This window comes from Primulina eburnea, chromosome 8 (assembly GCF_022965805.1).
Source record: "Primulina eburnea isolate SZY01 chromosome 8, ASM2296580v1, whole genome shotgun sequence".
Lineage (NCBI taxonomy): Eukaryota > Viridiplantae > Streptophyta > Magnoliopsida > Lamiales > Gesneriaceae > Primulina > Primulina eburnea.
Window position 1 is genome coordinate 26,947,082 of NC_133108.1, and position 20,087 is coordinate 26,967,168.

Consider the following 20,087-nt stretch of genomic DNA (forward strand, 5'->3'; position numbering starts at 1 on the left):
GCTTGCCGGACACTTACTCTAACATTAACGTCTAAAGAAGTGCCTTGGATTAAGAATTGTAGCTGTTTGCGCACTTGTTGTCGATGCTTTGAACTTCAAATCTCATCCAAGATATTATATATACAGATCAACATACTCTTAAAGTTGCAATAAGAGCTTAGTGATCTCGGTTTCGAAAACTTTGGGAAATACGAAATTATATTTTCTGTAATCCGTGTTTTGTAATGTTTTATTTCCTCCTAGAACTAAGTAATGAATCTATTGAAAATCACATGTTCTTCTTGTTGAAAAGTTGAGAGAAAATATTCTCAAATAAATCAAGTTGAAATTTTCAGATAAAAACTTATGTGAATGATATTTTGGGTTATAAGTATTGAAATAGAAGGTTGGGTTGAACTAGATATCATTCCTAGAGGTGATCGTCTCGATTCAACTTATTTAAAAAATTGGGGTTGATGAAATTTTACGGATGGTTATTTTTAAAAATTCAATAGGTTGAAAAGAAAAAAGAGTTTTGATCGTTTTGATCCGATTGGAAGTAAGTATGAATGCTTTGAGTTTGACAATCTTATGATGACCTGGATATAATACCTAGTCAGTTTCATAATTATGAAATGAATTTGAGACAAAATGAGTTGAAAGTGAGATTATTTTTTGAAAATATTGAAACTGATACAATATTGAGCCAAGTATTTAATTTGGGCGAGTTTCGTTATCGTGTTAAAACGATGATTTACGCTTGATGTGCCTGTTGATATCTGTTATGTTGTGAGATCAATGACGATTCCCGGATATTTTGCTGGCGGAATATTCCTTGCAAATAAAGCCACGTTTACTACCCTTGATGATTAGGTAGGTCAATGTCTTTGATATTATATCATATGGTCAAACCGACCTGATCTGCACACTCCTGACATTATTTAGGAGATTATTGCACTTGGTTTGACAATCTTAACAATGTATTGTAAAAGCAGAGTAAAAATCCTTATGGTTGGAAATGGTCAAAAGTGTCAATATTGCTAACACTGATCAACAATTTTGGTATTATAATCAGGACAAAAGGGGATGTATTTGTGTAGTTCACAGGGAATGCAGGCTGCCACTTCAAGTAAAAAAATCATCGTTTCTGAAAATTGAGAACTTTGAGAGAGATTGCAAACACCGAAAAGAAGAAAAGGATAAATCCAACGAGCACTACTACTGTAACTCCAAACATCCCTGGACCATAGCCAAACCGTGCTTCAATGAAGTCCTTCACCGAACCTTCGAATCCAGGTCCTATAACCAATGTCTCAACATCACCCAGTTGGGATGTTATTATACCTCGTAAAGTCCAAGCAATCGGACAGACATAATAGAACCATATCCACCATCCAGGGATTTGCTGCATCAAGATAATTCGATTAGAATTAAAGTTGAACATAATACTTGTTTTCTAATAATAAGTTCAAAGTGTTATCTATCAATATATAATTTCATATTATGTTAGAACTTGCATGCATGCTTTCTTTCTTCAGTGTAAAGCACCAAATTAATCTAAAATACGACTTTTACACTTCCTTGTTTGCTACTCTTTTCATCCAGATGTCGAAAGGGACGGAGAAAGACTTCATGCCCGTACCGTTTTTCTTGGCATTTAACATATAATGATAAAAAAAAATTTGTACAACAAGATTATCAAAATACTTTTTAGACCCAATCAACACGGATACAAAATTAATTAATCATCTGAAATTAGTCATGGAAAAATACTCACCGGTTTTGGAACCAGGAATCCTGAGAGGAGATTCCATAACGAATAAAAGGCCGAGGAAATGACGGAAGCCAAGTTTTGAGTGGGAGTAAGACCAACGACCATCATTCCGTAGAAGGTGAAATATGTGAATGTAAGAAACATAAACAGGAGATACAGGAAAAATTTGCCTGCAAATAAGTACGTGACAATTCAACACTGATTGCTTTCTGATAACGAGTTCCAATTACGTAAATAGATAGAGATATCTTTTGTGTTCTAATAAAAACTAAATTAATATGTTGATGTCCCAATTAAAAAAATTATTCCTTTAAAATTCCACGATGTGATGATGGGAGAAAAAATAAACATAAATGAATTCTGCACGTAGGTGAGAAAAACATTGAGAAGAAAGTTAGGAACATCAAACTAACTGTACCAGCTGTCCTCTCAAAGTTGATCAAGAAGTATGTAATGATTCCATATGATATCGTTTGGACCAAAATGTAAGGAATTTCCACAAGGCCCTGCAGCGAGATATTAAATTGGTATGTCAACACAATATCATCAAACAAAATTTGAAGATAATTATATCCAGATTCCTTGCACCATATCAAGGATAGGCCCTAGAGCCAGAATAATTTGCAACAATTAGAAATACTGAATTATTTTCTTCATACCATTGAAGACAATGAAAACACAAAAATCACAACCATTCAAAAAAAATGCTGTATAGTTTTAAGTTTTGCGATTCAAATTATAGAGCGACTGATAGAGAAAGAGCAGAAAATTCGAATGAAATTGTGGGCAAGAAAAAAGGCCAAGCTACAAAGTCTTGTGAGAGGGGAAAGGGGAGAGTTTAGCTATTGTAATGGTTGAGCACTCATTTTTTGTTACATTTTCTATTAGAAGTTAGATTACATTTTGTTATTTTCTCTTAAAAAATTTCGTGGTCGTAGCAGCCACCTTATTATGCAAATAAATCAGTTAACAGAATACTAACCTGGGCAAATGCATAAGGAAATGGAGAGTACATTCCAGCAGCTTTTTCTCGGTAGAAAACTGTTCTCTCTATGGATACCACTGGTTGTACTGAAGAAGCATTGTTGACCCCAAGAAAAAGAACAGAAGAATAAAGCGCTCCCAATACGACAAATAAGTTTTGAGTCGAATCCCTGTACAATCACTTGAAAAATTGTAGTATAGTTCAATTGAGCGAGATTCCATGCATGGAAAACAAAAATAATCCTTTAGTAATCTTATAGGTAACGAACGAACAGACTTTAAGCACAAATCTTGAACTTGGTTCTAGAGGTCATGTTATTAATTTTGTGAAACCTGAGAGACAACCCTACCCCTCCACCCTCCAGTTTCTTTCAGTTTCAAATTTCAAGAAACTCAAAGATGGCGACAATGAAGAATCAAGGCTGCCATAATTTTGTGGATCAATGGAGCTTTATGGCAGGTTAAAACAGGAGGGCACCACTTAGTTTTCTGCACCTATAAAACCCGAGCTACCACTTCAAAGCTTGGCCTACAAAACCCTATACACTCTCCACGAAACTCGTATCTTATAATTTAGGCAAGGTTAGTCTTGGATAAAACTCTTGGAGCCAAGGAAAGGTCAGCTTTTGGAGGTACTTAAGAACCAAATTTTGTTTCAGCTCCCCGAGGAATTCTAGCTAAAATCAGTAACTGGACTTACTGTTTTCAGTATTACATTCAGTGTGTTTAAATTTAAATGAGTTTGTTTATCAGTTTCCCAAAATCTTGCAAAATCTGATTCCGAAACTGTACATGTTTATCTTATTGTGTTTGGAGCACTAAATCTTTTTTTTGATAGGAAACATTATTTTATTCAAAAGAAATTTTAAAGGTCCAAACAAAAGACGCGGAAGAGTTTTCCGCGAATTAAAAGTGATCAAAACATAAAATTAAATTGTTACAAAACTCCAATCCCTAACAACATCTGAAATAGCTAGATGTCCTAGTTCTTTTAAATTCCTTGTTGACTGTGCGACTCTTAATTTCAGCATTTCCCAAAGTTTGTCCTCCGAGGTAGACGAGTCATTGAAAATTCTGTTGTTCCTCTCTAGCCATATTGTCCAGAACGTGTAATGAACAACCATGTACCAGAAAGTATCCACGCTAGCCCCCTTGCCAAAACCCGGATCTATGGTAAACATATCTTTGGCCCTCCTCGGAGTAATCCAAAGAAATTTCAGCTCTTGCATCACCTTAATCCAAATATTTCTCGAGAAAGAACAATGCAGCAATAAATGATCCTGATCCTCGTCGCTGTTTTGACACAAGCAGCACCACTGTGGCCGTAGAGCACATGATGGCCATCTTCTTTGCACCGAATCAGAGGTCTGTAACTTGCCCAAAGCGACAGTCCACGAGAAAATTTGAATCTTTTGCGGGATAGGAACTTTCCAAATATGAATGTATTGATGGAAAACTGGAAAGTTATGGATCGGAAAGAATGACTCGTAAAAAGATCGAACTGAGAACAGACCCGAAGAATCTCCCAACCACACCTTTCTATCCTCCGAACCCAACTCGATAGTCACCGAATGAATGACACCCAATAAATTACCAAAATCCCCCAGCTCTCTTTCATTAAGATTTCTTCTAAAACGCACATCCCAACGAAAATGACGACAGTCTCCTAACTCAAAAACCTCAATGAAATGACGAATAGGTTTATTGACGACGGTACAAATCGAAAACAAAGAAGGAAATCGATCTTTGAGACAAAGACTCTCTCCCCCCCAAACGTCCTCCCAAAACCTAATGTAATTACCTCCTCTCAGAACCCACTTACTCAACAGTTGAATTGCCGGGAAGGAACGAGAAATATATTTCCAAGGGCTTCTAGAAGTCGATGTCCTAGCCAAACCCAAATCCCATCCATTAACTTGAAGACCATAAATGCTCGTAATTACGTTCATCCACAACTGCTCCTTACCCTCCCTTCCTCGCCACCACCATTTCCCTAGTAACGCTTTGTTTCTCAATCTGATGTTCCCCAAACCTAGCCCACCCCTATCCTTCGGCCTGCAAACCTGATCCCATCCAACAACGTGACAACTTTTATCCCCGTCCGCTCCAACCCACAAGAAATCCCTCATCAATTTTTCCATTATTTTTGCTACTTTCGCTGGCACTCGAAACAAGGACATGTAATAAGAAGGCATTGCACTTAGCACAGCTTTGATGAGGGTCAACCGACCTCCTCTTGATAAGAATGATTTCTTCCAGCTTGAGAGTTTTTTGGTCATCTTTGTAAGGACCGGTTCCCAAAAATCAAGAGTCGTCGGTTTCCCTCCCAAAGGTAATCCGAGATACTTAATCGGCCAATCATCTTTTTTGCACCCAATCGTTTGGGCCAAACCAACCACCTCCTCTTCCTCACAACCAATTCCCAACACCACACTTTTTTGAAAGTTGATCTTCAATCCCGATTTCATCCCAAATAAAGTGATAATTTCCACTAGTTTCCTCACATGTCCTTCCGTCTGTACCAAAAACAATGTATCATCAGCAAATTGTATGTGGGAGATTTCCACATTACCCCTGCCAACCACCAGCCCCCTTACCTCATTCAAAACCTTAGCCCTATCAACCATTCTCCCCAAAGCGTCAATGACCAAGTTAAAAAGAAAAGGGGACAAAGGATCTCCTTGTCGAAGTCCTCGTTCCCCTCTAAATTTTCCCCTTGGTTTGCCATTAATAAAAATCGAGAACGATATGTTAGACACACACCCTTTTATCCACCTTCTCCATCTAACGCCGAATCCTTTTTTTTCGAGCACAAAATCAAGAAATCTCCAATCAACATTATCATACGCTTTTTCCAGATCCACCTTAAGCACCCACCCCTTTTTTTTCTTCTTACGGTATTCTTCAACCACTTCATTAGCAACAAGGCAACAATCCATTATTTGTCTTCCTTTGATAAAGGCACATTGATTTTCTGCAATTGTGAAGCTCAACACTTTTTTGATTCTGTAGGTCAACACTTTTGCAATTATCTTGTACAAGCTCGTTGTGAGGCTTATCGGTCTAAAATCATTTATCTTAACAGCATCTTGTTTCTTGGGAATGAGGCATATGTACGTTTCATTTGTGATGCCGTTCACCACTCCCCCACTGTGAAATTCAGCAAATACCTTCAATAAGTCTTGTTTAACCGTGTCCCAATTTTTTTGAAAAAATGCTATTGTGAATCCATCCGGTCCCGGCGCCTTCGATCCTTCACTTTCAAACACTGCTTTTTTGATTTCCTCCTCGGTAAAAGATACTTCAAGCTCGTCTCTCGCACCCAATTCCAAAGGGCACCACTCTAACCCATCAAATCCTCCCCCATCCCCCTCTGATTTCCTATACAAATGCTTATAAAATCTTACGATGTTTTCCTCAATCTCTTTTTCCTCCGTAACCAAAGTCCCATCCTCCAACTCCATCTTATCTATAATTGCTTTATTTCTTCTGTTTGTCAACATCGAATGAAAGAACTTGGAGTTTTGATCACCTTCCCTCAACCACCTCACTTTCGCTTTTTGACTTTCCATTTGATAGATTTTAAAAGTCAAATTTTCCAGCTCACATTTCGCATTTCTTCTTTGTAGGCTTAAATTTTCAGTCCATCTTCCCTCGGCTTCTAACTCATCCAAAAGCTTAACCCTGTGCCTCAACTCTTCCAATCTAACACCCACATTGCCAAAAACTTCTTTGTTCCAACTTGATATATCAACTTTCAATTTTTTGAGTTTCTTCATAAACTTGTAGCCCTCCCACCCTTGCTCCTCCCCCTCATTCCACCACAATTGGACCATATCTTTAAAGTTTGGATGTGTCAACCATACGTTCTCAAATCTGAAGGGGGCAGGTCCCCATTTCACCTTCGTTGTGTCAAGTAACAGTGGGTGGTGATCCGAAGTAATTCTAGGTAACACGTTTTGTCTGGAGTGTGGAAAAATGTCCCTCCAACCAGTCGAAAATAAGTATCTGTCTAATCGACAGCAAATCGGATCATCCCTGAAATTAGACCACGTGTATTTAGCGTTCAAAAGTGGAGGATCATAGAGGCCCAATTCACCTATCAACATATCAAAGCATAACATGCTAGTAGTGTTAGAAATGCTATTCATCTTTTCTCCCGTGTTTCTGACCACATTAAAATCTCCTCCCAAACACCATTTCTCCCCGCAAATAGTACTGAGTCCTGCCAATTCATCCCAGAATCTCTCCCTCTCGCCCGGCCTTACAGGCCCATAAATTGCTGTGAACCACCACGTGTTTCCATCGGTCGTCTCTATCTCAACTGACACGGAGAATTCGCCTATTAAATTATTTCTGACCATCACCATTCTTGGATCCCACATGACAAGGATACCTCCCGAACGCCCATCCGACGGTAAACAGACCCAATCCACAAATCTAGACTTCCACAAACTTGTCACAAACCATCTGTCAACAGATTCTTTTTTAGTTTCCTGAAGTACCACGATATCCGGATTTTCCTTTCGAATCATCCTGCGGACCAATTCTCTTTTCCTTGACTTTCCTCCACCCCTTATATTCCATGAGAAGATTTTCATAAAGAAATACGTGGGCCCTTAGAGGATGAACCTCTCTCATAATTAATTCCACACTTCAACCTATGCAATTCCCTCTTCAAGGCTGTGGTTGGAACCTTCCCCTCTGCCCCACATAAACCAGCGTCACAGACTGCCTTTTTTTCCGGTACAAATCTCCCTGACCTTACCTCCTGTTGGCCCTCGAAAAGTTCTTTCCCGTAACCCGGCAATTCAAACACCCTCTCACCCCCCCCCCCCCCCTCCTAAAAGACCACTAGACAACCCCAAAGCATTGAAAGACGCAGGAAAGTATGAATGAAGCTTGAAGGAATGATTGAGAATGGATGATTGAAAATTGGTTAGTACCTGTCCCACAGCAGACGTCGCGTTTTCAAGTGGATGTAACTCGGCATGTGCATCATTCTTTTTTGGTGAAGAGAACATCTCCTTCAATATTTCAACATCTTCTACCCCTTTGATCGAGTTTTCTGATTTCATAGTGCCATGACTGTCTGTGTCTGAGAATTCGTAATCAATATCATCTCCGAGCAAGTCATCCTCCGAATCGTCGAACTCCATTACTGCTCCATTGTCTGGTTCATAGAAACCGCCAGGTTCTTCACCTTCGGTAAAGCCGAAGCTTGTGCCCTTCTCTTCACCCTCGTTGACCTCCTTTCCTCTAAGACCACTGTTTTCTGCAAATTTCCTTGAATAAACCTTCTCGAAATTCTTAACTGTGTGCCTGGTTGCTCCGATACCCTCGCTAGACGTCTTTGTCTCCTCCTCCTCTCCTCTTTCAGTGATCGATTGGATAGGAGTTTGTTTGAAATTCGAAGCACTTTTCGGACTAACTCTCGTCAAGATTTTGTACACTTTGCCTCGATGAGTTTGTGGTCCTATTCCATTATTCCCCACTGTAGGGCTCTGTTTATCATTCAATGGCACCTCGATCTCGCAAGTTTCCCTCGGGTCTTCCTTGCCTTTAATGTTAGATGTTGCCTCAGCTCCCAATCTCTGTTCTTTATCAATGTATTTGTTTCCCCAACCAGCAATCTTCCTCTTTCCATTCACCAGAACTTGTGCATATGTTTGGCGTTGGTAATGTTCGTATGCCTTTGGGTCAAAAGAAACTACCTTGATACTGATATCAAAGATCCCACCTTCCAAGGGGACACGCAGCGCACTCTGAATAAACCCGCCTTCAAGGCCTTTAACTTTAATCTTTGCCGCTTCCAAGTTACGGTAAAGAATAGTGTCATGACTGATGGCCAACAAACCCCCACACTGTTCTCCAATGATCTTGAAAGTGTTGTTAGACCAAAGGTTCCAAGGTACCCCGAACACTTGTAGCCAGCTGTTGCAACAGTTTTGCATCCTCTCTTGCGTATTAATGTCAGGTCTCCATCCTTCGAAATCCAATGTCACCCCTTTCTCAAAAAAACCTCTTTTCAGCCTGATGTAATAAGCCAAGTCTTCCGAGCTAGAAGGCCACCACATTGCCTTGTTGGCTTGGAAGGGGTACAACTCAACCGATTTGTTGGTGGACTTCCAAAGAATTTCTTGAATAACTTTCCAAGTGATATTCACCCTTCCTTTAGTAATCACAACCGCTTCCTGCCAATTCCTCATCACTGTCTGATGACCATTAGGCTTCGTAGCTAACTGCTCCTTGTGGCTAAGGTTCCCCTTCTCTTCCTTATCATGTGTTTCCACATAATTGACTCTAACTGGGGCGAAACCTCGTTGCATCCTAGCTTGAATAATCTTTCCCTGATATTTCCCTGCCAACAGCACCCTTAATGAGGACGATATACTCTTCCATCCCCTAAAGCTATATCCACTAGGCACAATTGTAACTTGCTTTCGTCCGTTGTGACTGAATTTTGTCAATTCGATGAAACTGCCTCGTTTATTGACCAGTTTCTGCATTGAGAAGATCGCATTCGTTCCCCTGAATCTCTGGAAATCCGGAGCTGTAGACGGATATTTGACAAAATCATCGAATTTCAAGCTAACCCATCTTGCTACCTCACGATCAAAATCCAAACTGTAACTCGCAGACCTGGTTCGTTCTTCCCACCAAACGGAACCACCCCCATTTCCCAGCCGCAACTTGAAGAATTTGTATTCAATGCGTATAACTTCATCGCGACTCCTGTACCCAGCACCTGATTCCTTCTTCCACGACCCCATTGCACAGACTTCGATCGGAAAAAATAATCTGCCCACTGACAAATCCGAAGGAAACGAGAACAAGCCAAAACAAATCGGCGATTTACGAGAGTAACAACGAAATCGCCGCCGACGCCTGGAAGCCGGCGCCGGTGACGGAAAGGAACGGCAATCACCAAAGCTCGGGAAGAGGAAGAGCCGATCGAACGGTGGTTGACGCGAACGGTAGAAAATTAGAATAGAGGGAGAGCATTTCAAATTTTTCTCTCTCTAGGGCTTTTTTTTTTTTTTTTTTTTTACCAGAGATGTTTGGAGCACTAAATCGTTTGGAACTAAGTGGTGAGGATATGTATTCTGATCTAGTAGGTTGAATTTAATTATTGTCGAATATGATGTAAATTTAACTTGGAATTTAAAATTTACCCTTGAGCTTTTTGGGGTGGGTCACTTGAAGATATCTAGTAGGCTGATTATTGAGCGATGAATAACACAAAACTACAGATATCATAATACTACCTGGAAAAATTAGTAACATAAAATATAGTAAAATAGTACCACATATGTAAGATGTTAATGCATGGAAAAATTATCACACAGAAAAGATATTAAAAGAGTATTACACGTGAGATTACCTTTTTGAGCCTACATCCCAAAATATAGTGCCAATGATAATTGCGCTTACTGTTGTAAAGACCAATCTCACAACATTGTACATTGGGCTTCGCCAATACACGAGATTTTGCTTCCAAAGGCATATACAAAATTGAGAAATTGCATCTTTAGAATATGTGGAGCTAAATTTCAGGGGCTCTGATTGTTCAGGTGGAATGCTAAATCTCTGAATGGAATCTTCGACATCCCTAGATCAAATTTGAAGGAAACTATGACTGAAATTTTCTTGATAAGTCCATGACAATAATCAATCACGAAAACCTTTTCATGGGGACTTATTGGCATTGAATAACATTACCTGTACTGCTGGGAATTACAGTAAATCACCGCAAAATCTTTTGTAATCCTCTCTTCGACAAATGGCGTGCTTATCTCAAGCATCCAAGTCGCAGGATTGTAACCGTTTGGTATTTGGGGAATCCCACTAATCTCCTGGGTAAGAAAAGAAAGTTAAAATAATATAAATTATGAATTAAAAAAAATTAAATGTAACCCGTCAATTCTCTGCACTACTGGATATGATAAAATTTTTCAAAAGTTTTTTTAGCTTCTAAGAAATTTATCAACGTGTTTTAGCCAAATTCAGGCTGTTTTATAATGCATAGTGTTTTACCTGAAAATAGTCTATCATGGTTTGTGATTTCTCACCAAGCTTTCCACCATATATCACTCTTCCCCCTCGCTTCATTAGAATTAGCTGCAATATTTAACAACCATCAGTTAACTAGCATCTAACTAGTGTACTCAAATTTTAGTTCTCAGATATCTAACCTCATCAAAGGTTTCAAATATCTCAATACTCGGCTGATGAATGGTGCAAACAACGGTTCTTCCAGTATCAACAGTATTACGAACTGTTCGCATGACAATGGCTGCTGCTCGTGCATCAAGACCAGATGTAGGTTCATCCATAAAAATGATTGACGGATTTGCGACAAGCTCCACTGCAATTGTTAAGCGCTTTCTTTGTTCTGTGGATAAGCCAGTACTTCCTGGCAAGCCTACCAAGGCATGTCTTAAAGAGTCAAGTTCTACTAATTGCATTACCTCTTCAACAAACTCCTGAAAAATGAATTTTTATTGTGTTCAGGTGTTGAAACAAAAATATTAGCAAAGTGTTGTTGAAAAATAATTCATGAAATTCCATATTATCTCACTCGTCTTTGTTCTTCATTCACTTCCTTTGGAAGCCTAAGAAATGAGGAAAACCAGAGAGATTCGTAAACTGTCAACTGAGGAGAATGTATGTCGCTTTGTTCAACATATCCTGATATTCTAGCAAATGTTTTTTGTTCCTTAAGGTAACCAGATATTTTAATCTCTCCCTCTACATACCCACTTGTCTTCCTACCAGCAAGTACATCCATCAATGTGGTCTTCCCTGCCCCACTTGACCCAACTAATGCAGTAAGAACACCAGGTGAGAATACTCCACTGACATTGGATAACAATTGCAACCTTGTTTCTGGCACACCTTGTGAGCTCATTTCCTTGAAATCAGGAGGTATATCATAATCTGTTACTGGAAGCATAGAACGTTCATATGACCAAGTTGCACAAAAACTGGTACCTTGGGCATATCAACAAAGTAATTGACATTATGGAAAGTCATGGTTAATGGTTGAAATGGGAGAATCATTCCTTTCTTTGTTTTTGCATCCATTCCTAAGATCATATCAGATTTTTCAGCTTGACCTGCTATATCAGTTAACAAATGAAGACAACTTTGACCCTTCTTGATTGCAATTGTAAAATGGTTTTGTTGACATCATACCGTTGCTCGCTGAATTTACTAGATCATGATCCTGTGAAACAATTGTTTGTGATTTTTTCATAGCTGCAATAGAGATAAAAAAAAAAAAAAAATTATTAAAAACCGAAGAAGTTTATATCCAATAACACGATGCCAGGTTGAAAGCATTAAATTTCACTAATTTTGTTGCCTACATGGAAAAAGAAATTCTCCGGTTCAATACGATGTCATTCTTGAAATTATACGTGATCTTTATATGCATGGGTCCAAATTCGATATATATCAATATGCAATCGTTAAAATCATTTCTACACCTTGCACATTGTAAGCATCATTTCTTTTGTATGCAATTTTCTGCTTCTTTTGTAAAGGTATAAAAGTTCATGTTTCAACCATAGCATCTCTTCCTGGAGATTAGACATAGTGCATTGAACATTGTAGGATTAAACTTGAGGATAGATGATACTTTTCCTATCCCAAACCTAGTTTAGTTTACTATCCCCATGATTCTGCTTAGTCTTGTGCTATTTTCAGCAATTGTGCAGACATTAAGTTTATGTCGAATGTTCTTGATAACTTACGTTCAAGAAAGGTGAGCGCCAATGTCACGGTGATGTTGAAAAACAGAGCATACGCTAGTAACACACCAACTCCAAGCCAATACCAATATCGTTCACTGGGTAAACTATGAAGCTGGAGAACAGTGTTTCCAAGGGTAATGTTTCCAGCAGTTGATCTCTGCAAATTACATATCACCAAAAGTAAGAAATAATACATCAGTGGATGGAAATTCTCTGCTATAACTTTATGTATTAGAATTTTGTGCTTAGCTATCCAGAGAGCATACCTCCATCCATCTTGTGGCAGTAAATTCATTAACAGAAATCGCACGCTGCCCATAGGACAACGGAGACACCCAGAAGGCCCAGACCCACCATGGCTTGATCATTCCTGAAAGAGAAAGTTATCATTCCAAATAATTATTAAGAGCAATCCTTCTGAAAAATACCAGCACTCACCTTTTGGTAAAATAAATCCACCTAATAAAAATACTATCAGTAAGGCAGCTGATCCAAAAGTATTTGCGATGATCATATCTCTAGCAAGACAAGCCATTGTCCGGAAAAGACCCAATGCCATTTGGTGCACTGAGAAGAGTAAAAACATATAGCGGAAAAACCTGAAACATTTAAAACAGGAGAGTTGATTTATTTAAAAACATGTATTGAGTGAACATAAATAATTTGTAGGGGATACCTTCCAGCTCCAGGAGCAAATCCTACTGAATAATAAACAATACATGACCATACTACAGCCTCGATCACTGAGTAAGGGACACGAAGAATGAAACTGGAGAGAGACCATGTCCATGCAGGATAGAAAAGATTATCACGTTGCTTGTAAAATACTGGTAGTCGAAATATCATAAGAGGTAGTTCTGAAAATCCATTAAACATCATATGCACGAGACCGAAAAACAAACATGAAAGATACAGGTCACCATTTGTCACATCAACAGGGTGTAGCTTCGTTCGAAGAAACATAGTACAAGTCACAAATCCTACAAATGCAACCTGTAAAATGCATATTAGCTCAAGAACAAATACCCAATAGCAAGGATTTAGCTTACAACATGAACAATTATGCGCTGATTGATGACATATATTTAATATATGCGTCAGAAAACCTGAACACAATTCCAACAATCTAGCATCTGTTGTATATTCTTAAGCTTTAACAAGTTACTTTAATTTACCTTATTTCCTTTTTGTGAGCACTAAGAAAATGTAGACGATCCAAATATTGTCAAATACTGTAGATCAATACACAAAGACCCTAAAATGCACATGAAAGTGAAAAATCATTTAAAGGAAGGTAAAGTACCTGGCATGTTCTAAAGATGTACAGAAAACGATGCCTGTTAATGAGAAGCAACTCTCTGGAAAAACATGCTTTGAAGAGCACCCATTTTGACACAGCAAAATTTGTTGTGGGCAGAGCTGAAGAGTGTTTTGTGGATTTATTGTATGGAACAGAGAGAAAAGATTTTAGGTCCTGAGCATATCTAGAGTTCCTAAAATCTTCAGCGAGTTTTGACACTGGAACAAACTCATATGGTTTGGAATGATCACTCCAGTATTGTGCCTGATCTTTTCTTGATGTTACCTAGAAATTCAATGCTTAGATGAGACTCGAATGAATGATAACAAGAACCAGAAACAGCTAACGATTTACCTCTTGAAGAAAATCAGCAACACTCTTACGAGGAGGCAAACGAAAACCCAATGACTCAAAAAACTCAATAACATTGGCCCGAGGTCCTTGATATATAAGATATCCTTCAGATAACAGTATCAGATCATCAAAAAGTTCGAAAGTTTCAGGAGCAGGCTGAAGAAGTGCCATTAAAACTGTTCCTTCCATCACATGAACAAAATTTCTTATACAATTTACAATTTGGTATGTTGTAGAGCTATCTAGCCCAGTTGATATCTCATCCATAAAAAGTGTTTTCCTAGGCCCAACCACCATTTCTCCTGAACAAGCAAGACATATTAGCGTTTCAATCAAAGCCACATGGAGACCTTAGTAAGAACCATTTAAGTATAGCTTGTGCATTAACAAAGTTAAAACCAAGAAACATGCAATTAGAAATACAATTAATCCACTGAAACCTGTAACAAAAGATTTATATTGTTTGTCAAAAACCAAAAAAAGTCCTGGTGGTTCTTAGAAACTCTTCACAAACTTCCTCATTGATCATCCGCTTAATGATTGACGACTTTTCTTGAGTACATTAGTCTTTTTATAGTTAACCCAATCAGATTTCGATTTCACTTTTGCAAATGAATATAGATGTGTATACATTTAATTTCATCTTCTCCCCCACCGTTTCTGACATCCTGCATTCGCACTAGACCTTTTATGAACGATAGAAAACCATGACAATAGACTGGATACCACAAATATCATCCATCGCAAGGGCCAAGTTTGCATCAAGGCGTCTTTGTAATTGTAGAAACCTTCAAACTTGTCATGCCTCTAGTCGAGGAACATAGAAACCAACTACCGAAACTTGCACAGTACTTTTTCTTGCAGCCTTTTTGTTACCAGACATTCTATGCGGAAGATCTTAAAAAGTGAAACATACGATTTTGTCAATAACTATGAAAGAGCATCTGTTTGAAACCAAAAAGGGTTTTATTATTTTGTTTTTAAAGGTTAGTTGTTCTGGATTTTATATTTACAGGTAAAAATGGAACTTCCCCTTTACGCCAGAATCTTTCAGGAATACCATTTGCTTATATATGAGCCAAGAAAAGCCAAATACTCTATAATAGTGTTTGCATGTGCACACATTCATATATTCACATGAAATACACCAAACAACATGCACGAGAGAGTACAGAGAGACCTGTAGTCACTCTCTTTTTCTGTCCCCCTGAAACACCCCGGAGCATATCATTGCCAACTAATGTATCAGAGCATACATCCAAACCGAGAACTTTCAAGATGTAGTCTGTTGAGACACTATGTCTCTTACCACCAACAGAAGATGCCTGAGAAATAAGATTGTTTTCACAGTTATAGGTAATATCCAACATTTATCTAAGTTTGAAAATTCGAATTTATTGGCACCTTCATATAAGCATCTATCTCAGGGCGGGGACGTATATTCTTTTCCTTCTCCAACCGAGTAAGATCCTCCATATATCCTGCCACATAATAACCATAAAAATTATGAATTATGAATGAAATATTTTATACTAAGCAAAATAACGATACTAAATCGATATATTGAAATCACGTAGTATTAAATGTAGAAGCAAAAACATAGCAAACAGATTTCTTAGTTTCCAGTCGAGTAAGTGGAACAGAAAGAATTAACTTAAAATTGAGAAACTCAAAATGCATGGTGTTTTCTTCAGCCATTTTTCATAAATAATACTTTCTTTTTTGTTCTCAAGCAGGAGTAAGAACCACATATCAACTGGAATTCAGTTATCATCTCAAATATCATTATGAGATCCTTTGTTCGATCGATAATCACCGTTAAGATTGGAACATGTACCTAACTCAACCTCAAAAGCTAGCTCAAGAGGAGAGGATTGTTCAAGCCCATATATACAACTCTCAGGTTATTTATCCAAGGGGTGTTAACACACCCCTCTCACGCTCAGCAATAAACATCTGGAGCGTAGATTTTACAAATGACCCAATTATGGGCATAACAGAACAGTGGAACCCAGCTCTGATACCATGTTAAGATTAAAATTTGGACATAACTCAACCTCAAAAAAGCTAGCTCAAGAAGAGAAGATCGTCTAAGCCTATATATACAACTCTCAGGTTATTTAATCAACCGATATGATATAATTAACAATCACATTCAAAAATTTTGGTAAAGTGCTTCATCGAAAATATAATGTATCATGCCAACTCTTAATTAAAACTTTCTTAAGATGTAACTTTCAAAAAATCTTGAAAAAACTTCGTTTGGAAAATTTTAAGTTGGGTTAGTGAATAGGTACAAATTGAAGGCTAGTGATTAAATATTTTAAATTATCCCAAAAAACTGGAAGAAAATTACACAACGTACCTGAAAAACCGTCACTTGAGCCTTGGCATCTAGCGGCAAAATCTAGTGTTTCTCTTACAGTTAGCTCCGCGATGTGATTATCTGTCTGGCTTATGTATGCAGATGTCCGTTGGACAAAAAAATCATCAAGCTGATGACCGTTGTATGTGATATCTCCACTTTTCTGAGACCATAAAAATTCTTTATGAAGACTGATGGAGAGAACAAGGACTTCAATAAACAACCAGACAAATTTAACCAAAATTTGTGATTTTTTTTCCTTTGGGAATTCCTTTTTGCTATCACACATGCTTATTCATGGCTAGAAAGGACCTAAACAGGACCACAGCTCATGGCCATGCTAAATTTTTCAAATGTGTTTCATTTTTATGGCAATCTTGAAAATACCGATGTCTCCACTTGATCTTACTGTACCAACTTGGACCGAAAAAAATCTTATATCTATGATCTCAGTACCTTCTGAAAGTTCATTGTAGCTGGACACTCATTTTTACGTGTACTTACAAATCTAATAAATAAATATTACTCCATTTGGCTGCATTAGCACCATACTTGGTGGACGATTTAAGACGGCGGTGTCTGCAGTTTTACCCGTGAAAGTTTCATTTTTAGTAGATGTTACGGTGATGCACCAATATTCATATACAGACCTTCAAGCCACTTTCAAGTTTCCCTGCAAGAGCCAGAAGCAACGTCGATTTTCCAGAACCTGGTGGCCCCAAAAGCAGCGTCATCCTAGTGAGAGTCCAACATATGTATGATAAGATTATTATGTACGTACATACCCAAAAAAAAAAAAAAAAAAAACTATTTAATTGTACTTTTAGCATAAAAACATAAAGATGTGCCATAACAAACAAATTTCAAGCCTTTAATTTCAAATCCCATGAGCATGAGACATGTGATTTAGTTCCTCATTGTCAAGTCACTTTTTTTTTATTATAGAAGCTACATATCAAGGTGTGGATTGTCCAAGTTCAGTGGCTAAATCAAGGTTAGCCTTAGAACATGTGCCAATTATGAGTTCATGTATAGTAGAGAAATCAAGGGTAGCCTGACCGTATGCCAATTGTGAGTTACATTTGTTAGAAATGTAAGCTACGGCTTTTTTAGTTGACATTGTTGAACCAACAGTAAGAAGCCTATTATGTGTTTTTTTCCGGCAGAGCCTTAATCATTATATTACCAATGACAATCAAGTTAAGATATTCAAATTCTTTTTGCTAATATTAACGAGCACTCAAAGTTCTTTAGCTAATATTAACGAGCACTCAAAGTATGAAGAATTTTCATATGATCCAACTCCAAGAGTGTTGACAGGATCTAAATTTGCTTGAATCTTCCACCTTTTTGGATGATTTTTCAAATGAGTCATAGTTCTGATATGTTAACATGAAATTGAACGTGATACAACAGTTTCCAAATATATATTTATTCGAAGGGCATTTAAGTAGATGCTACAGCTTTGGCATAGTATAAAGCACTCCTATATGGATCACAATCACCATGTATTCGTTGTCAATTCTTTACCACCCAAAAGCTTCGGATCATTTTGCATCCAGGGTCCCATTATACAGTAATCACTTGATATCTGAATAGTTTGGGCATGGTGGTCGGGACTAAGAAACCAATGTGACTGTGAGGATCCAAATGCATCTTATCTTAAATGGTAAATATGCAGCATAGGTCACAGCGGAAATTTACTTATCGCATGAGAGAGAACCTGCATGGGACAGTGGCTGGTGCTCACCTTCTTGGTTTTACCACCCCACTGATGTCACTCAGGATGGTTAGCGCATGTCTTTTGGGCGAAAATAACCTCAGTTTGGTTAATATATGCTGAAAAAAACATCCAAAAAAAATCTGAGTTCGGAAATTGGAAAATCGCGAATGGAATAACCGAGCGTGTGTAAAATGCATTACCTCGATCATATCACGCGAATAGTTTACCAAAGTCGGAAGAGCTCTGGAACCGATCTGTACGTTGGCAGTTACGTGAAGATTCTCAAACCGAACTTCAACTTTGGGAATCTCCAGACCCACTCTATTGATTTTCATCAAAAAGGACAGCTCGAGGTGTGAGTTACACAAATATACTAACAAATCATATTTTTAATCAAACAAATACCGTACGTCCGTACGTAGCAAGTAGTCGTAGAGTTATTTACTTCGTAACGGAAGATTAATTCGAAATAAAACATGCATAGTTCAGGAAAAATGAATCAGTATCATAATGCATGGATGAACATGATAATTACCTGTCGAGACGTTCTTTGATTCCAGAAAGGAGTTTGAAGTTGTCCTGCGCGTTGGTGGCGAGCGCTCTCTTAACCACGAGCTCGCGATTGAAACGATTAAGCTTCCTCACGTCGATGGTGTCAGTATAATCCTCGCCGCCACTAGAATCCGATGATGTGCGCCTGAGCAGAGCGAAATTGGCGCGGTTCCGAGAGGGAAGCTTCTCGATCGCCGCCCAGCGCAGCTCTTCTTCGTCCTGCGCCACCGAGTCCGCGTTGGACGGGCGCGCGAAGTTCCTTTCCCCGTCAATTTCCACGTCCAACTCGAAGAACTCGCTGCCATTGGAGGAGGCCATCGCCAAATCTTCAAAAGAAAATGAGATTTGAAATGGGTCTCGTGATGGGGAGTTAGTTGGAGACGTAGCATGATACTTGTTGCACAGACCGCGAACTTTGAAGGAGAAGTCGAAAAGACTATGATACCCTTCTCCTATAGTCAAATTTTAAACACCAAAAATACTCTCCATTTTTATTTGAAAAAAAAATAATAATCATATAGACCTATTTAGGTAAATTTATCTTTAACTAATATATTATCTACTTTCCATAATCTTTTGAATGTAAGTTATCTTTATGTTTATCTATCTATATTTTAAAATATTTAGATAACTTTAACACTCTATAATAAAAAAATATTAATTTTATTTTATTCTAAAAATATGAAGTGCAAAAAAATATTAGTACAAAACATAATATTTTTAAAAAACCAAGGAAATGAGCATCGACATTTTCGATCGCTATATACACTATTTTTTAAATATAATAAAGTGTTAGGAAAAAAATTAGTTTGCTTAAATAGCTTTTTGTGTATTTAGTTTTTAATTAAATTTATATTGTATTGAGGTTTATTTTTAATTTTAGTCTTGAGATTATTTTGTCATCAATGAATCTAATTAATTAGAGCATTAATTATTAATTTAAGAGTTGACTGATAACGTAAATAGTAAAACGAAAGAGCTAGCATTTATTAATGCTGTGGCTTTTGAGAATAAATTTTACAGTTTAAAACGATCAATTCGGATTAGGAAAATGTGAAAATAGAAAATACATATATCTAGCTAGCCAGGGGGAGACCACCTCCATTGGCCATTATTTAATTTATGGAAAAAACTTGTGTGAGACGATCTTACTGGTCATATTTGTGAGACGGATCTCTTATTTGAGTCATCTATGAAAAAATACTATTTTTTATGCTAAGAGTATTACTTTTTATTGTGAATATGGGACGGGATCAAGATACGTGAGACGGTCTCATATGACACTCACTCTTAATTTA

At 37.8% G+C, this 20,087-nt stretch overlaps 1 protein-coding gene across 2 annotated transcripts; it reads right to left on the minus strand.

Annotated features, from left to right (window-relative positions):
• Positions 1–958: 958 nt before the first annotated feature.
• LOC140839347 (ABC transporter G family member 31) lies at positions 959–19,134 on the minus strand. Of its 2 annotated transcripts, none has more exons than XM_073205986.1 (24): positions 18,773–19,134; positions 18,438–18,558; positions 18,265–18,353; positions 17,165–17,249; positions 16,515–16,677; positions 15,554–15,630; positions 15,330–15,474; positions 14,150–14,451; positions 13,799–14,080; positions 13,172–13,488; positions 12,934–13,094; positions 12,762–12,865; positions 12,496–12,652; positions 11,936–11,998; positions 11,732–11,826; positions 11,319–11,651; positions 10,933–11,223; positions 10,775–10,858; positions 10,460–10,593; positions 10,122–10,349; positions 2,736–2,907; positions 2,172–2,259; positions 1,757–1,923; positions 959–1,384 (listed from the first exon to the last, which is right to left on the minus strand). In XM_073205986.1, exons 1-24 carry the CDS (start codon positions 19,105–19,107, stop codon positions 1,118–1,120), a joined length of 4,260 nt encoding a protein of 1,419 aa, XP_073062087.1. In that variant the 5' UTR covers positions 19,108–19,134; the 3' UTR covers positions 959–1,117. The 2 variants fall into 2 exon arrangements, with proteins under 2 accessions (XP_073062087.1, XP_073062086.1); XM_073205985.1 differs by having other exon boundaries at positions 11,732–11,859.
• Positions 19,135–20,087: the final 953 nt, after the last annotated feature.

Excerpts from the sequence above, each read along its gene's own strand:
- LOC140839347 (XM_073205985.1), bottom strand. The coding sequence starts at position 19,107 with ATGGCCTCCTCCAATGGCAGCGAGTTCTTCGAGTTGGACGTGGAAATT. Across the intron at positions 2,260-2,735 it reads TTCCTTATGCATTTGCCCAG|GGCCTTGTGGAAATTCCTTA; the intron begins GTTAGTATTCTG and ends ATCTCGCTGCAG. Across the intron at positions 1,924-2,171 it reads CAACTTTGAGAGGACAGCTG|GCAAATTTTTCCTGTATCTC; the intron begins GTACAGTTAGTT and ends ACTTATTTGCAG.